At 41.5% G+C, this 18,459-nt stretch overlaps 1 protein-coding gene across 1 annotated transcript in view; it reads left to right on the top strand.

Moving 5' to 3' along the window:
• Positions 1–18,459, top strand: part of zbtb16a (zinc finger and BTB domain containing 16a) — a 163,190-nt gene that overhangs the window by 127,121 nt on the left and 17,610 nt on the right. Inside the window, exon 5 of the mRNA XM_084373263.1 lies at positions 13,728–13,898. Coding sequence (XP_084229389.1) covers positions 13,728–13,898 — 171 coding nt within the window. The remainder of the gene's footprint in view (positions 1–13,727; positions 13,899–18,459) is intronic.

The following is an 18,459-nucleotide window of genomic DNA, read 5'->3' as shown; positions in this document are numbered from 1 at the left end:
TATCTGCCCCCCCCAGCCTCCCCTCCTCCTCCGTCCTCCCTTCATCCATCCAGCTATCCCTTCTTCCTTTCTCTTCCTCCCTCTGCCAGTAGACCAGCTCTCTCTCCATGCTGAGCTCCACTGTGCCCAGTCAGCTGTGGCAGAGCAAATGGCATCTCTTTGTGTCTTCACCCTCTTCCTAAAGACTCTGAGTTTTGAGTTTCACATCGTATATTTGTTTTTATTTCTTATACACATACATATATACTCAAGGTAAAGCCCTCAGTTATTTAGGGGAACTCACAGCCACCAATTATTTTTTTTTTCTGGATAAATCACCACTTTTGTTTGTACATGTTGCCCTTTTCCTTTTTTAGATGCATGTAAATCAGTTGTTTTCTTCAGTAACAAGCCATTAAAGGAGACTCAGGGGGCTGGGTGGACGGTTTTGGTTATAAAGATGATAACTGAAGTCATGCAGGAAATAAACAAAAGTAAAAGAAACCAAATCACTTCCAGATTTGACCCACTGTAGAGCCGAGCCCAGTCCAGACAGAGCACTCTCTCTGTTTCCTTTTCCCTCCCTCCCTCCGCTCCTTGGTATGAATCTGCCGTATCTCATTCCCCAGCGCTAATTCCAATTTAATTGCCAGTAGCCCGAAGCCTCCTCAATAGGAGTAACAAATGGTTTGATTCTGTAGACTTCATCAGACTGCATTTTAAATGCGACACAGTAACCCGGTGCGAATGCCAATGAAGCCTGGCGAGTAGCTCCTCTGTTTACTAATTATCCTTTTTCTTACTCTGAGCCACACTGCACAAGTTGTCTGATTAAATCGGATTTGTGGGGATTGGAGGGTGGGGTAGGTGGGTGCTCCGGTGCTGCTGCTGGTGGTGGTGGTGGTGGTGGTTGTGGTGGCGGTGAGAGGGAGGGCGGATTGGATGGCAAGCATGGTCCGTCTTTGTAAATGATCCGCAAGTCCGCAACGAGAAGGGGGCCGGCAGTGCAACTGTAAATCATGGTAAAGGGCTTTGCCCCTGCTTCTCACATTGACATTAATCCCCGGCTTGCATCGTTTATGATCTTTACAGTCAGCATGGTGGGGAGGAAAAAAACAAACACATGCTGGTAAATAAATTCTAATGACTTTTCAGAATTTATATCCACTGCAGTCGTGCAGGGGAAGGGTTTTCTTTTAAGGTTGTTAAAGGTGAACAGGACGTGTATTTAAGATCTAAAAGGCTTTCAGGGGCCGCGATGTAGGAATACAGATTTTCCTTTTTCTACGTACATGTTCTGTAAGGTTCACAGAAAGAAATGACTGCATTTTAGTCACATATTTTTGCAGGGGTTACCCTTTTACTCCATTAAACGCTCAGTTAGTATTTAGTATTTCTGCCACTAACTACATGTCGATGGAAGTAGCGTGGGATCATGAGAGTTTTGTCTTCGTTGTGAATTTTAAAAGCTGCTGATTAAAATCTTTGTGTGACTCAGACGAGTTAATGTTTAAAGTTGGAATCATGTAAGCTTTAGTCTCTTTCTCTGACGTCCTTCCTCACTTTCGTGGGAAGAGATTAATTTGGTCACGTGTTTACATGCAATGACAAATTGTATCATAACAGCTGTGTGACATAGTCGTCATGTTAATTTCTCTAAGAGTTTGTATTAAAAACTAACTCTCTGCAGTTGACTTGTTCGATGAAGGGCCATATTTGGTAAATGGAGAAACGTACGTCGCTGCACATTTACGTCACGACAGTGGGCATGCGCCGAAATAACACAGCCGGAAAATGATATTTCATTCTGTTTGAGCCCGTTTGTTCTGATTGAACTGTTTCTATGGAGCATTTTTATTCTGTTTGGGCTTTTAAACCAATCATAATCAGAATATTTGTTGGCATGAACATGAAGCTCGTGTTAAACAACCACCATTTCTGATGAAAATCTATCTACGTGACTCAGGAAAGAAATGTTCACAGACGAGTTAATGTTTTACAGTTTCGTGTTAGTTTAAGCCACGCTCACTGACATCCTTCCTCACTCTCTCCTGGAAGTTATAGCAATAGGCAACCAGGTAAAACACATTGTTAACTCAAATCAAATCACAGATTTCTCTGGGCTGGGACATTGTTGGGAACATTTTGGATAATGTAAGTACACAACTATGCTGTGATAATCGTGAATTTGTTTGACCTTGAACATCATGTATTGTGACAGCCCTATACACAACTCAAGAAAATATACAAAAGTCAAGTCGTTTAAAGACATTTTAATGCAGAAATGTTACATATTGTATATTTAACAGAACAAAACTAACATTTTCCCCGTCTCTCGATACTCTCTGCCTTCCCTACCCTGTCCAAGGCTCTTAGCCCTGAGCCTATATATAAAGTCTCATTCTTGAGAAAAACCTCAGCAATTTCCTGAAACAGATGGGCTCTGTAGTTTTTAGCAAACATTTCTCAAACTGGAGTAAATAGTGCATTTTCTGGAGACTATTTCCATCTGCAGATTAATACACATTTGGTGCACTGGGGAGTACTTCCGTTAGCAGGAAGGTGTGTGTGGGATTGACTCCAATAAACTACAGTGTGTGTGTGTGTTCTTGTCACCCAGTGCAACAGTGTGGCTCAGTGATGTGTTGTTGTTTTTTTAAATAGTTTTTGGACAACAATGCGGCTTATAGCACAGAGGAATAAAAGCGACTGCATATCATGGCAGAAAATACTTTAATTTCTTGGTCTCTTGAATAAAACTTCACATTCCATAAATACTGTAAAACATATGGCCATTTATATGATAACAGCCTACAGAGCCCGAGTTAATAGTACAATAATTTAAGTGATAATGTATAAATGGTGAAGTGCTCCAGTCGCTACAGTAGGGAGAGAATATGGCGAGGCTGCGATGCTGTGCAGATGAGGAAATTTGCACTGCTATAAAGACCTCTCCCTGTCAACTAAATGGCCAGTTGAGCTGCCATATGGTTGTGCTGACATTATCTCTGGGTAATTAATATGGCATCTCGCCTGGCATCTGGTGGCATTAATCTAGCTGGGAGCAGTTCATCTTACAATGTCAGCGCTGCTGCGGGCCCGACGTGAATTATCACTGCCCGATGGAAGAGGGAGGCAGGGACAAAACAAAACACAGCAGGGCAGAGTGTGTGTTGCATTTTCTTATAGTACAGATTGCCTTTTTTCTTTGATTTTTTTTTTTTTTTCCTGGCATGAATAATGTGAAGAGCTAGTGGTTCTTTGAGCTGATCCTCATTCAGCTCTGAAGTGGCCGCTGGACTGATTGTAATCAGTGCGCTAATGTAGTTTTTTATAGCATTTATTTCTATATAAACACGTCTCGTTGTGCTTGGTTTCACTTGAGTACTGTATATTTCAGTGTTTTGTTGGAAAAATCCACCCTGTATACTGATGTCAATTGTGTATGAATATTATTATTGGTGTTTTTAGTTAGTGCTGTAATACAAGAAGAAAGGTGGTGGTTCCCAACCTTTTCTGCTTGTGACCCCCTCAAAAAAATATGTATTGTACCTGTACCCACAACCCAAAGATATTCAGTTTACTGGGGAAAAAATCATATTTAAGACTCTGAAATCAGAGAATTTTGACTTTTATCTCTTAAAAAATGACTCAAATCAATCATCAAAATAGTTGACGATTGATTGAATAGTAAGGAGCTAATGAATTCATCACGGCAGCGCTATTGTCTACAGGTTAAGACTTTAAAACGTTCAGATATATCTTGCAACCTCCTTGGGTGGCTCCTGATCCACAGGGAAACACTGATGTAAGGCGTGTGTGCACATTTCATATGACAGGTGACTCAATGTGGTTGAAAATCAGAAGTTAAGTTACACCATTCATGACAAAATCTCATACAATAAATACAAAAAAGATAGGAATATATAACATATATAAAAACGTATAAGATGAAAGCATGAAATATAGTGAAGGTGTCAGTCTTCCTGCACATTTCTGATTTCAAAACAGCTCATTTGCACTTACCATTGGCTATTTTTATTTTCAATAGCTTTCTCTCCCTTTAATTGGTTTGTGTTGACATAGAAGAACACTCATACATGCCCAGATCTAATTTTAGAAGAACTACACTAACATTTATAAAAGCATTTTGCTTATATAAACCTTTCAGTGCCCCCAATATAGGTAGAGTGCTCATGATATACCAATATGTTATAATATATATATTGCAAAGTGGAAAGTCTTAAAAAAGTTTTGATAACTTAGGATTTAAATAACATTATGCCTATGCATGACCAGAAGTAAACATTTTATGCATTGCTGCCTCAGTCAAGTCATTTTCGTCTGCATGCAGATGTCCCTCTCTGTCGCCAAAGCCTCCCTCCTCCAGTCTGATCAATAAATACTTCTGTGGAGGTGTTTTGGATGAATTAGCAGCAGCGTAAACACTCTATCTTATTTTCTTTACCGTACAGTGTAAGTATGTTTTGGAGTTATGTGTGTTTGTGTTGAGAAGCACGTAAAAGGAACCAGGCTGGAAATGTGAGCTGAGAAAAGAGGATGTTAGTGAGCGCTGTGCACAGTCGGATAGCAGGATACTCTGAATGAAAGGCTGTGTACGGTGTGTATGAGCCCACAGGTGACAGAAACCATTCGGGATCTCTGTGTCCTCTCCTGTTCTCCTTAAAGGTCATGAATCAAGCATGATGTCTTATAAAGAGTGGGAGCTCTGTGCTGTAAAGATGAGGAAATAGTGTGATTATGGCACGTGGGCAAATGAGAAATCCCTAACCTGAAACCCTCATGACACATTGACAGCTCCTAGTCTGGAAATTTCAGGACGTGGAACGTAAAATAGTGATAAAAGTTATCCTAACTTGATCCCTAAACTAAACCAAGATTGTTTACTCGCCTAAATTCTTCCATTAGCTCCGGTTCGAATGCGACAAACAGGAGACGATTTGCCCAGGTTGTTTGGAGTGATGTAATTTGGATGCAATGCATGTTATGTAAACTACTTTAGCAGCATGCTTATTTCCTCATTTCTGTATCTCTGCTGGCAGTCCTCATGCTTCTGTTAGCACCATGTGGTAGCGCTCCTGCACAGTCAATCCAAACATACATGATTGGTGCAGAATTAAATGGAAGCTGCAGAGCTGTGCTGAACGTGGGTAGAAAACTGGCCATTTTCTCTCCACTTTTAGAAACAAATTGTTTTCTAGATCATCTGCGACAACAACCATTAGAACATATGTCTGGCAGTATGTTTCACTGGGCGAAGAATGCAGCGAGGAAGAGTTGGGAAATCTTTAGCTGTTTTGATCTTAATGTAATGAGGCAATCAGCGATGCTGTGGAAAGCAAGAAGTTTGCAGAAATTAGTCTTACAAAACAAGCAGAACTTCATGTCACTATCTAGCAATCAATTACAGAAACTAGTTCCCATGACAGCACAAGGTATATTTAGTGGTATTCTGGGAGAAATCTTCAAAACAAATCCCTCAGCTCTGTCTGAAACTTTGTTCTACATGAGACTTTTCATTAAACCTTTCAAAATGCCACGATGTGACTACTCATTAAAAAGAAGGATTGTACAAGCTGACACACACGTGGCCACAACAAGTTGTTGTTTTACCTCATGTAGTGTTTCATGGTGGACACATCACCAGCCTTTTATCTCCTAGTTTGTCATCTATCTCGTCCTCTATGATGCTGTGGTTGTTCTCATCCCTCCCTCTGCTTTCCCTTTATACACCATATATGTAGTGAAAGATCGCAGACTGATATTGTTCTTTAACGTGTATTCACGACAGTGAATCCTCAGGATTGGCATGAACAGCACCACGTTTGGCCCTAAATTCCTCCCAGCGTTATCATCTGTTTAACTCTAAACTGGACCATAATTTACAAAATAAACATTGTGCTGTATTGAAGAAGACTTGAAACTAGGGATTGAGACCATTAATGCATTTGGAAACTTGTTTCTGGGGTAATAAATCAACTGAGAAGTCGCTGAAGCTTCCATACAATCAAACTTCTTTTTGAAACCATTTGGCAAGAGAGAAACTTGAATCCAGAATGGTACGATTGCATTTTTCTGTTTAGTAAAGAAAATAGTAAGACTATTTCATTTCTTGACATTTTGTTGTTTATTTTTGTTAATTTATTACGTCATTTTCGCACAAGCTTTTATTTTGGAGTCGCCCCCTGCTGGCCATTAGAAAGAATGCCAGTGTACTGCTGCGACTTTGCTTTTTCAGAAGTTGAAGCTCCATCCATATTTTTTATGGTCAATGGTCATTATATTCAGTGTCCATTGTTGATTTGTGAGAGCAGTTTTTGCTCCCTTTAGGTGAAACTTTAGGGACACTGGACTGTTAGCTTCCCTGCCGCGTTACAGACACAACAGTTGCCCAGTCGGGGTCCCGCTAGCCAGCGATTTGCCAGGAATGATGACAACACTAAAGTCCTGAGTGTCGGGGACGTACCGCAACATTTCATTGGGGACCTTTTCCGATCCGTACAAGAGCAAATTACCAAAGGCATTTATTTGTTCATTCATGACAAGATGCATTTCTCCGGTGACGCCCCGTGGAGGCGGAGATAAAAAGGTGCTTGGCGACCTTTTCAAAACAGCTGAGATCTGATGTGTGATGAATCCTGATTGCAGATGAGAGCAACAACAAACACTTGCAGTCTAGACGCAGCTAAAGAGCAGCAGGAACGTCACCTCTGCTTTGATTTCTCACACCTTTCCCCGCCGACAACAGGCAGGACTGTTGTGACTGGTGTTTGCGGTGACTGGCAGTAAGGTGGTGGCAGCCAGCAGAGCCGAGTATTCAACAGAGCACCTATGTAGAAGGGTGTTGTTGTGACTGATCGTTGAAGCCTGTGTTCGCTGGTGTAAAGCTAGAATAGTTCAGAGGGAAGAAGGGGACAAATTGACCTGAGTGGTTTAAAAAGCAGCACCAACATTTGTGCACGTGTAAAGATTAATGATCTAAAGACTTACAGATTAGCTGTGGTGGTGATTCTTCTTCTTCACACCTTTGTCGGGGCTCTTCTTCGCTGACCTTAGGAGTAGAAATGTTTGAGATTTAAGTGCTACAGGTTACACAGTGTTCACCCTCCACCATCAGCAAAACATAAATGTGGGAATACCTCCTGAAAGAACGGTGTTTCCTGACAAAAAAGCAAATAACTGAGAGCCGTTTCAGTAAAAGAAGCGTGTTTTTTCAATCTGTGCAAACTGTGATGCACCTTTTCTCAACAAAAAGTCAAATACTACAGATGTGATGCCGGTTGTCACTAGATTTAGCATTGCACCAGTCAGACCACTAAAGTTGGGAGAACAGGTCGCCTAAACACGAGATAAATCACTTCTTTCAGAGCTGCCAGCTGCAAGTTGGGAGTCTTTATTCTAAACTGCTGTTATCAGGTCAGAAATGATCACTCAAGAGGAATCATACTTATGAGAGATGAAACCCCAAAATCAGATTTTGTAAGCAGGACTCGAAGGCAGCAACTCACAAAGCCGTCATAGAAAATGTTGAGGTGACTTTGGGATCATCGTCCTGTTATTAATTTGCCCCTAGCTGGCTTTAAAGTTTAAAAAGAAAAGTAATTAAAAAACGTTAAGCAACTGTGACATAACCAATTGGTTTATGGACTACCATTTTGTAGCTGTGAGTTTGGCATTAGGGCCATCGTCATCTTGTTTTTTTTTTTTTTTTTTGGAGCCAGAAGTGAGCATATTTGAATAAGCGGGAGGTAGCCTGGCCTTTAAACATACCTTGCTTTATGGTCTATTTTACTCTAAACAAGACCATCATTTACAAAAATCATGCTTTATGCAAGAATACTTATGGGAGATTAAAAAGAAATCAGAGACTGTGGGATCATCTTTCTCTTATGAGGCCTCAAACTGTGACGCGTACAATAAATGTAGGACTTTTAGGATACAGAAGCCTATATTTAGTCACCATTCCGCCCTCTCTATAGATAAACTATAGCTTATTATAGATTGCTATTGACAGGAGCAAGCAGTTACAGAGGTTGAGGGCTGTGGTAATGGCCTGTGATTGAAAACCTTGTGCTGAGGTCCCGCTGCTCTCTGCCTCATTAACTCTGGCAGGTCCTCTGTTCAGCACGCTGCAGTGCAGGCCACAGTCGGGACGCGTTTAACTGTCTCGACTACAGTCCAGGAAACACGAGCGTTCGGGGCGTATTTGGAGCAGGATTTAAAGGACTGTTCGTCTCATCTTGAAACATGACTTTGAGTCTTTAAAGTCAGATTTTGCAGCTTCTTGCGGAGCTTCAAAGAGCACAAAACATTTAGTTCATCTGCGTTTTTGTTCACAGACGTTTAGAGTGAGAAATGTTGGTTTTGACATGATTAACGAGCTCAACAAAGGTTTTAATGGTTTTCCGAAAAAGTAATGAGTACAGACTATAGAAAACAAGCGTGTTCGCTCAAATAATAACGCCTAAAACACTGACTTTAAGTATTTTAATTACATGGACATTTTCCCGTCTAATTCTATTACATAAGTTCAATGTAAAGCATTTAATGCACAGTTTTTATATCATGTTGAGTTGCTGTGTATAAATTAGATAACTAGAGGTTTGATTAATTACAGCAGACAGAATAACCAATTAGATGTGACACAATCATCTAATAAAACAGATGGTGGAAAGTACAAATACTTTGTTACTGAAGGAATACTTTTGGAATTTGAGTACATTTCACATGTACTTTTACTTGAGTAAGAAGGTTGAATCAGTGCTTCTACTTTTACTTTTACTCTATTCTTTTTTTAGACGATATCTGTACTTTGCCATCTCTGGTTTTTTTTTTCACAGCCTTTGTGTGAGCAAGTTGACCAAAATCCAAATTTAGTCAACTCTAGTGACTTCTCTTCAAGCCTCAGTATCCTCTTAATGGAGCGATTACTCTCACAAGACGCAGAGTAAAAGGAACAATTACCTACTGAGTTCTTGTAAAAAAAAAAGTTTGAGGCCATTAGCTGCCTTTTTTTTCCAGCTGGTGGGTGTTTGGCCTAGTGGTTACCCTCCTGCACATCAGAATCAGAAAAAGTGCCCACCTCCATGGCCATCCTCTACCCTTAGGCCATCTCTCTCTCTGTGCCCATCCGGCCACTGTCACCTCCCATCGGGGAGTATTCCTCTCCATTACCGGCCTCCGTCCGTCCCCCACTTAAATAACAGCAGCCCTGCCACTCTCGGCCCATTAAGATACTGCCGCCACTGCCGCGGCCGCACACACAGGCGGCCACAAACTGCCCGAGCCTTTTATAAATAGATGGCGGGAGAAGAGAGAAGAGAGAGGCTGGTTAGAGGAGGTAAATTATTCCAAAACAGCCAAACAGGACTGAGACTAAGAACCCCCCACTACTCTGCCTCCTCCAGCTCCTCCGTTCAGGTGTCACTTTGGGCTGACTCAATTTTACACTGTAATGGACCTCCTGGGTCAACTACTTTTCTCCCACCTTTCCTTCCTTTTTTATCTCTCCGCTGCTCTCTTCATCCATCAGCGGCCGACAACACCTTTACTCACCTTCTTGCAACACACACACACATTATTCGCTGTACTGACTGTATAGTTTGTTCCACTTAATTTTGTCTAACACTAATCAGGGTTCACACTGAGACAAAAAGGGGAAATGATGGCGAATAGGAAGTAGTTTTTCCGCATAGGGCTGGGTATCGAACTTCTTCTCATCCGCACAAGTGTAACATCTCAATGTCACTCATGTCAGTTATACGAATGGATGTTTAAAAGTAGAGAGACGCCAATCAATTTATCTCCACTTCTGTTATTATCAACTACTAGTAGATTTCTATACAAGGGAATTTTTACTCTATCCCAAAACCTGGACTTGCATTGACTACCTGCCACCATCTTGCTTCTGCCAGAAAGCACAAATTCATTTGCTTCATTACGAGTGTGTTTCCATGCACCATTTTTCTTATTGAAGACCCTGGAGAGGTCCTCCTCTGGTATTGAGAGTAGGCGACCTCAGACCCTTCTTTAAAGCAGAAAATGTCCTCCTGATGAATGAGATGGAAAACTATGTCCAATCCAATTCAGAGATGTTCTCATCTGGTGATTGGTGTCTACAGAGAGGTTGGCCTTTTCTAATGAAGCACAAGGCAGCTATTGATCCTATTGTCCACCTTTTTAGGTCTTGTGTCCTCCTTACATCAGCGTATACATCTTTATCTTTTGGCAATGAATGATCATGAATAGCAGCCCTTCAAACCTCAACAAGTAGAGGTTGAGTATCTAGTTTTGTATTATTTAGAAACTAGCCAGTTTAAATGTCCATCATGTCCTCGTTTCTACATTTCTCACCAGCACAGTTCTGTCTGTGTGTGTCACGCTGACTTTTCTGCTCTCCGTTATACCCTCTCTGCTGTCTCTTGTCGCTTTGAGAACACACTTTGAAAAGCAGTGACAGTCACACTTCTTTTAAAGTTGACACATACTTTCAAACACACTTCGCGCGGCATTAAACTCAGTGTGACTCGCCACTGTAAATGCCCCGACTTCAAAGTCCTTTTTTCCATTTTGTGCTTCTGCTTTTTGTTCACCAGCTCTGTTTTCTCTGCGTGTTAGTGTGTGTCAGTACCTGGGTTTCGTATTTCAACCACGTCCACGCCTGAGCCTAGACCTTAGGTCAGAGGTCTGATAACCTTTTACATTCCTAAACCTTTGGCCAAAGTCTCTCTCAACCCCCCACTTCCCTCCTCTCACTGTGTCAGTCACTTATTCTGCCTCTAGACCACTCGGGACATTTTCATTTTCCACCTCTCCGAACGACAACAATAACGGCACGTTACTTTGCGTCTTTAATGTGACCAAGAACTGTTGGTCTGAAGTGGCCTGGAGGAAGAAGTACTTTGCTTATGCTCGTGCGCTGACAGATGCACAAAAAACTAGGAGAGAGCGAATGCAAGGGAGAGGGATAGTAGAAGTGAACAGGAGGCATGCCTGTCAATCAGAGCCACTTAAGTACCTGGAGTCCTAGAGGGATTCCAGGAGCAATCGACCCCAGTCAATAGCCTCTTCATTGATAAAAGCAGAGAGGAGGAGAAGAGCGAGGGAGGTGCAACACAGGAGAAAACTAGCTAAGCACTAGTTACATGTGTGCACTAGTTAGACTTTACGCTCAATTGAAGAAATCATCTGCATTACAACTGAGTTAACAACAGAACCCATATCCAGTAGGGTACCAGAACCCTTAAAGTGCACACAGGTACCTGCTCAAAGCGATTTTCATTTCAATTAAATCTAAGCTGAGATCTTTAAGGCTTTATGCAGAAACACGTCAGTTAGTTTGACAATAGAGGCATTTTAATTGTTTGAAAGAGACCGCCTTGGAGTTTTCTTGTAATTTTTAAGTCTCCATGTATCCCCTGTCCAATGAACACCTCTAACAAACTCAATTTAAGTCCAGGGAGTGCTGTTACCCCTTCATTTTTTGTTTTCAACATACAAAAGATGTGAAGATTTTTTTCCATGATAAAAGAACAGAAACTTAATGAAATATGGTATCATAACTCTAGATCTAAGCCCTCCAACCCATCCCCCCAGCCTACCTCCAGCTGACCTTCATCATGGGTTATTCTGTCATATGAGTGGCATTAGTATGTCTGCACCCAAAAATAATACGCCGAGAAGAAAGGTAAAAAATAAATAAGGAAATGAGACGAATATAGTAGCAAAACAATAATAACAATAAGTTAAATGTCTATAAACAAATAGATTTTGAAACGAACCTTAATAAATAACACTTACGCTATTCACAGAGTTTTACAGGCAAGCTGAGAAAATAAATTACAGCTATACCTCCTATAATCACAGGCATAATCATGTAATTGCTACCAGTCATGGGAATATCACATCTCACATTACATCTCACCCGAAGTAATCAACAGTTGCAGTGTCGAAGAAGCCAGCGGCCTTGCAAGCGCTGGAGTTTACTCAATGCTCGAGAAGGTGCCTTGTCACGTAACCTTATTCCCAGTTTTTAATCCTTCCACATTTTGCTGCTGCGGTAGTGGGCCACTCATACGTCGCATAAAATCGATTAATTGGCTGCGAGCACAACCAGCGATAGTAAATATTTTTCTAGATCTGGGTACGAAAAGAATGAACGCAGGCATCATTTGACTCGATACCACTGGGTTATTTTCGCTTCTGTAGTTCTGCTGACTAAAAAGAGACAACCACACCAGTGAGTTCACCCTAGAAGACAAATGATTGATTCAAATTCGCACCACCAAGCTAATCACTTTAAAACATGAAATCCACCAGTCTAAACCCAAGTTGTCTGTAGGGGTTGTTCATGCAGTGAATGTCAAAGCCTTACCGCATGTGCAGCCAAAAATATGATGTTTTTTTCCAGAGGCGGTGGCATTAAAATCAAATGGGTTTATTCTCAAGGTAACATGAATGCACTCGGCCCAAAATATTTTCGTCTTTCTTGTGTAAAAGCAGAAAATCTGCCCTGATAGTGAGCCTAGGGAAAAGGTCAAAGGGTCACCAACATATTAGGAATCATCCTCACCTGTAGGGCTGACAGATTACTTGCTCAGGCTTTCAGTCAGGGGTGTTCAGCAAGGATCTAATGAAAACTCTACACTCCTGCAGACACAGTTCTCTCCTGCGCTACAGAAAATGAAACATTGAGACAGAGCCGAACTCAGAAAGAGAAGGTTTGTCAATATTTATTTCCCTCCCACCAAAATTAGACTTTTTTTTTCCCTTCCTGGTTTGTACATCTCCTTCCTTTTACTTTAAACTGAATCTCCTATCTTTACCTGCTATCCAGCAGCTCTTCTCTATCCTTCCTCCTATCATCATCCTCCAGCGACGCATCCTCCCGCCGTACCCGCTCTTCGGCGCGCGGAGCAGCCGAGACAGTGATTGATCTGGCGTGGAGGCTGTCGTGGGCCCTCCTCCTCCTTCAGTGGTTATGAACATGAGGCGGGCTGCTCTTCATAGATTTTTAAATTAGTGTCAGCTTTGCCCCAAAGATGTGTTATTGACTGATGAAATAGAAACTGAGCTCCAAACACTCAGTCCTTCCCCAGAGTTTTCCCCAGCCTGGTAATTGAAAAAGTGTGAAGGGAGTGTGTTCAAGGGAGCGTGCAGCTGTGTGTGTCTGCGTCTGTGTTTGTGATTTTATGTGTTTGTGCGCTTGCAACTGTGCGCTCTTTATCTCTGCTGGAGAAAAATGCACAGTGCTCGCTGGAGTCAAGATTCGATTGAAGTATTGCATAGGAGATCTTTATCTTTCTACTCAGCCACCCTGAAACATGAGTATTGTGTGCACCTTTAATCCTACAAATACAGTCTGCTCCATGTAAGGCACAGTTATAAAACTGTATTATGTCTGAGCCCACGACATCACATCTAATATGTTGAATATGCTGTGTCTTAATCATTGTGCGTGCACAACCTTTAGTGTGATTTGTTTGAAGAAAGGTGGCATCAGTCGTCTCCTGTGAAGTGCTGTGGGGAGAGGTGACTCCCCAGTGATGGTGTTTTTTTGTAATTCTGGCCATCTTTCTTATCAGCAACAAGAAGATTGTTAACATGTTAATATCTGAGATCTAGAAACAAGAAACTAACAGAAATAAGTTGTTGTTAATCAGTGGCCGTTTGTAAATGAAATGAAATCTTCACAGCTCTAACTCCCCCGGTGTCTTTTTGCTCTGCAGGGTCGGACATGGCCATCTTTTGCCTGCTTTGTGGGAAGCGTTTCCAGACCCAGACGGCATTGCAGCAGCACATGGAGGTCCACGCCGGCGTTCGCAGCTACATTTGCAGCGAATGCAACCGGACTTTCCCCAGCCATACTGCACTCAAACGTCACCTACGCTCACACACAGGTAAGTGGAAGCACTCGCTAACAATCTTCGCCGTGGTTGTACCGCCCAGTCGCCGGGATGTAATGTTAGCAGTTAAAACCACAGATACATCCGAGGGTGACATTTGTACCGAACCTGGCATATCATGTTCACATTATATGCGTATTAGCCATGGCGGTGGTGTTATCACAATGCAAACAGCCGACCGCAGTTTAAGGACATCACCTAAACACTGACTACAACTCATTCTTAACTATTCAGGCTTTCTTGTTTATTCTTTCTCTGTGTAAAAAACCTTTGTATCCATTTGTTCCAGTGATGTAGGTGTATATTTGCATATAGAGTGGGAAGTGGGATCCGATCACAAGAGGTCACTCAAGACGCATGTCGAGACGCATTTAATGCCAGGTGTGAAACGACGGGCTTGAAGCTGTTCAGTTGTGATCGGATCACTCAGGACGGTAAAACCAAATGTGAAATCCTCCGTTTCGGTTTCAGAATCCCCCTTTTATTTAAGATCTCGAGGTTGGCGAGTATGCCTTCTGCGGGTCTGGGTCATAGTTGCATGCTAAGTAGCATAACCCTGATCCTCCCTTCTCCAGCTCATTCTTGACCTTCCCAGACCAGATGGGAAAAGTAATCCCTGTGGTGTATTGAGGGTCAGCCCTAGGGTCTGCACTCATTTAACCCAGAATATCTGCAGATCAAAGCCTCTGGGAGAAATCAGATTTAGATGTCCAAACCACCACACCTCGCTCCTCTCAACGTGAGGGTGCAGTAGTTCTTATTTTGAGCTTCTTGTGAAGTCTGCCAGCTACTCCACAATCGAGTGGCAGTCACTATCCAGAGATGTGAGGGCTGGAGGACAGACTGACACATCAAGAGCTTTGCCTTCAATCTCAGCTCCCTCAATGCCATGAAATCCCCCCAAAAATATTAGTTATTACCTGAATTGTGTCGTAAAATATAGACGACATTTTGGAGAGCTAACTAGAATAACTAGGACTGATGATTAGTCCAAAAACCATAATATTTACTTCCTCCTGCAACTTCTAATATTTCATCCCTCCCGGGCCAACCTATTTTACATCAGTGCCTCAGGTGCACCAGCGCGCTGCTGCAGCAGCATCTGTGGTCAGGAAATGACTCAACTCTGTTGGTCATGCTCAAATAAGAATTTGCAGTGGACTTGCATCACCATTTGCGTCTGCCCCTTTATTCTCAAAGGAGCACACTTGAATTCATACTGTTTCTACCAAACTGCTAATAGAGCACAGCAGTGGCTGAGGAAAGGATTCAAACTGACGTCAAGGATTTGTGATTATAAAAAAACAAAGGGAAAGGAAAGTTGGAGTGTTGAGTCACTTGGATCAGTGTCGATTTAAAGACTTTATCTGAGACATATTTAATCTTTGAAACATTTTCAAAGTAGCTAGGGTATTAATGTGTGAGTGGAGTATTAATTGCTGAGCTCCTCAACGTTTTTTTGGAAACATTTCAGGAGCAAATCGGCCCCGAAACCTGTTTTTTGAGCTGTAAACATTTTGATATGCCCTCGACATAATGAAAATCAACCTCATAGTATAATAGATATATGGGTTATTACTATCATATTGCATAATAGCAAGGCTAGATTACCATCTGTTCCCCTGAGCAAAGCCCAGGCTTCATTGTGTGACAGTAGGCTTTTGGTATTATGATTAGTATGATCAGATTTCAGTTTTATTTAGAAATATGAAAAATAAATAAAGACCCTAAGAGTTGACCTGATTTTGTGCCTCATAATGAAGACGTGTGTCAAGAGATATTGTGATTATCCCCTAAATTCACTTGTGTTTAACAGGCTCAGAAGCAGTTAGCAGGTACGTCTGATCAATAGTAAAAAATAGTGCCTCAAAAGTTCTTGTAATATTAGTCGTAAGAGAATAATATAACAGCTTAAAAGCACGTACTTATTAACCCTCAAAGACCTAGACACCCACCAGTGGCTTAAAATAGCTGTTGCTCTAAAATGTTTAATGACTTTTGACCTGCTAATCCTATCCATATGCTTTAAAAACTCATGTTAAGTCTCAGCTTTTCAGTGGTCACACATGTCTTGTCTAAGCATTCAGGGGCTCCGTGGTGAACCTGATTATGCCATCACAATCTGCAGCATGGATTTGTCAAGGAAATAGTTTCTTCCTCTGGGCCAGTTGGCAACGGTTGTAGTCATTCTTCACTGTCCTCTGTTTTTATTTAGTAACCTTTCTATTTACTCTCTGAACCTTTTTGGACACGGCTGCAAATTTAATATAGGATTACTTTTGTTTGTACTTACAAATGCCGGGGATAGTATTGATATTATAATAAATGACTGCAGCTTGCTTAGGAAAGGTCAGATGGAGACAGAAATTCATATGGAGGTTCACAGTAAAAACACCAAATTTTGACTGCTGTTTTTTTTTTAAACTTCTGGTTAATTCATCCATTTTCAGACAAAGGAAATGTAAAGTTTGGACTTCAGATGAGCCAAACTTGAATTGTAGGCTCTCCTGAGTCAAATGATGTGTGGCACTCGATGCAGACTGCTACAATAGGGTAGAAAAACATAAATAAATACAAGAGAGACAGGCGCCCCAAAAACTGTTCAAATGTTACATATCTGAGAAACTTCTAATACATTTTTAAACATAAGATTTTTTCTGTTTTTACCCTGTAAACATCAAACTAGCCACACATAATGTGTTTCTTCCTCTTACATAAATGTATGTTTTGCATACAAACCTTTACCTTAAATTTTCATATGAACTTCCTTCCTGTTTCCTCTCATAAATATGTATCCTGAATCTCAAAAGAATTAATTTCTTCCTTGTATTTTCACATGGAAAGTTTTTTTTTCTAAGATTACCATACAGCGTATTCGCACCTTCCACCCCCGGTGTATGAGGTTAATGGAGTACCTGACCATGAAAAAAGTGAGTTGTGTTCAGCCATAGTCGGCAAGAACCTTAGACTGTGGCCCAAGAGAAGGACTGTCAGGGACAAATATAGCATCCTGTAGATACAAAACAAAAATCCTTGTTTTCTTTTATGAAAAAGGAGTGAATTATGTCATCCCTACCCTGTTACATTGCGACTTAAGCTCAGCTGAATAAACAGCATTAATTCAGGTCAACGCAAAATGAATTCTGCAGCAGTCAGATGCTTATTTACAGGGACTATTTTTTTCTTTAGTCCACTAGTAATTCTCACAGTGCTGGCTCTCCACTGAGGCGAGGCCAGGATACTAATACATTGTTGCAAGGGAGCAGAGGTAGCCTGACGGATGCGGCTATTCAGGGTGGAAAAAAAAAAAACGGAACCATGACAGAATATGAACACATGGAAATGAATCCCATTTCACCGGCGAGGGATGGATGCTTTTTTTCCCTCTCTCTCTCTCTCCCGCTCTCTCACCCAGCCGCCTGTCTGCGACCTTAAATAACAGTCTCACTGTCAGAGCCGATTTAGCTCACCAGCTCACGGATAAATATTTGAAACGAAAGGCAGTGAGATGAGAGCAGTCGGCCCTATTTACAAGTCAGGCGAATACACCATTAGTGTGTGATGGTGGTGGTGGTAGGGGCTGAGGGGGGTTGGGGGGGGGTGGACGAGGCTGCTTGAGCCGTCTGTACAGTAGCGATGCGCACATCTGCTCCGTCTACCAGACATTGGAGAGGACACAAGCATCGTCTCTGATCCACCTGCCCACCCGGGCGACGCAAATGTCACCTCAGCTCGTCTCCGGAGCCGCAGATGAGACTCTGCAGCCTCATGCCACTTTGAACCTCATCCCGCTGTGGGCGTGTGTTAAATCACAATGAGCCAGCCGTGAAAGCAATCGTTTAAATATGATGTGGAGCCTTTTGTCAGGGGATTATAAAGTCAGCAACTCACACAGCCATCATGGGTGCCAGAAATAGGTCCTAATTTACCCTCGGAAGAAAAAAAAGAGAAGAAGTAGAGGCATGATGCTCCTCTACATATACACTTTGATGTTAATAATCTCATTCACAGCTTGCTCGGTAACAAGGCAAAGATGGTGTTTAAAAAAGCAGACAGAGCTAGACAGTGTGTACACCCCAGAGGATCAGCCTTATGAGTGCACCTGCATGTAGCTGTGTTTATACAGACACACATCATCCAACAAGTCCATCCAATCTGTTCGTGTCCTATCATCTAACAGGCTCTTGTTATTGTCCTTTGTGCACTTTAACTCATTAGTTTGACCCCCTGTTTTTTTAATATTTTCTTTCAAGTTTCCAGTATATTTTCCTGTATATCCACAATATAAAATCCTTTAAGTCCTCAATCAAAACAATATTGTGCTTTCCCAAACAGAAATGACAAATTCTCTGTCAATAGCTGCATTTAAAAAGCACTTCAGTGTCACTTATTTTTATTGGTTTTATTGATTTTTTTATATTATAGTTGCATCTTTACTCAAAAGCACTCTGCTTTTACTGTCTTATCTGTTATTGATGCTCATTTAATGAGAGTATTTAATCCAAATCAAAATAAAGATTACGTACTGTAAGGTTTGGGGGCATTTCCTTTCCCA

The sequence above is a fragment of the Pagrus pagrus genome (assembly GCF_965226575.1).
Source record: "Pagrus pagrus genome assembly, chromosome: 14".
In the NCBI taxonomy this organism is placed as follows: domain Eukaryota; kingdom Metazoa; phylum Chordata; class Actinopteri; order Spariformes; family Sparidae; genus Pagrus; species Pagrus pagrus.
The sequence above is the reverse complement of the archived record's forward strand: the minus strand, read 5'-3'. Positions and strand labels throughout refer to the sequence as shown.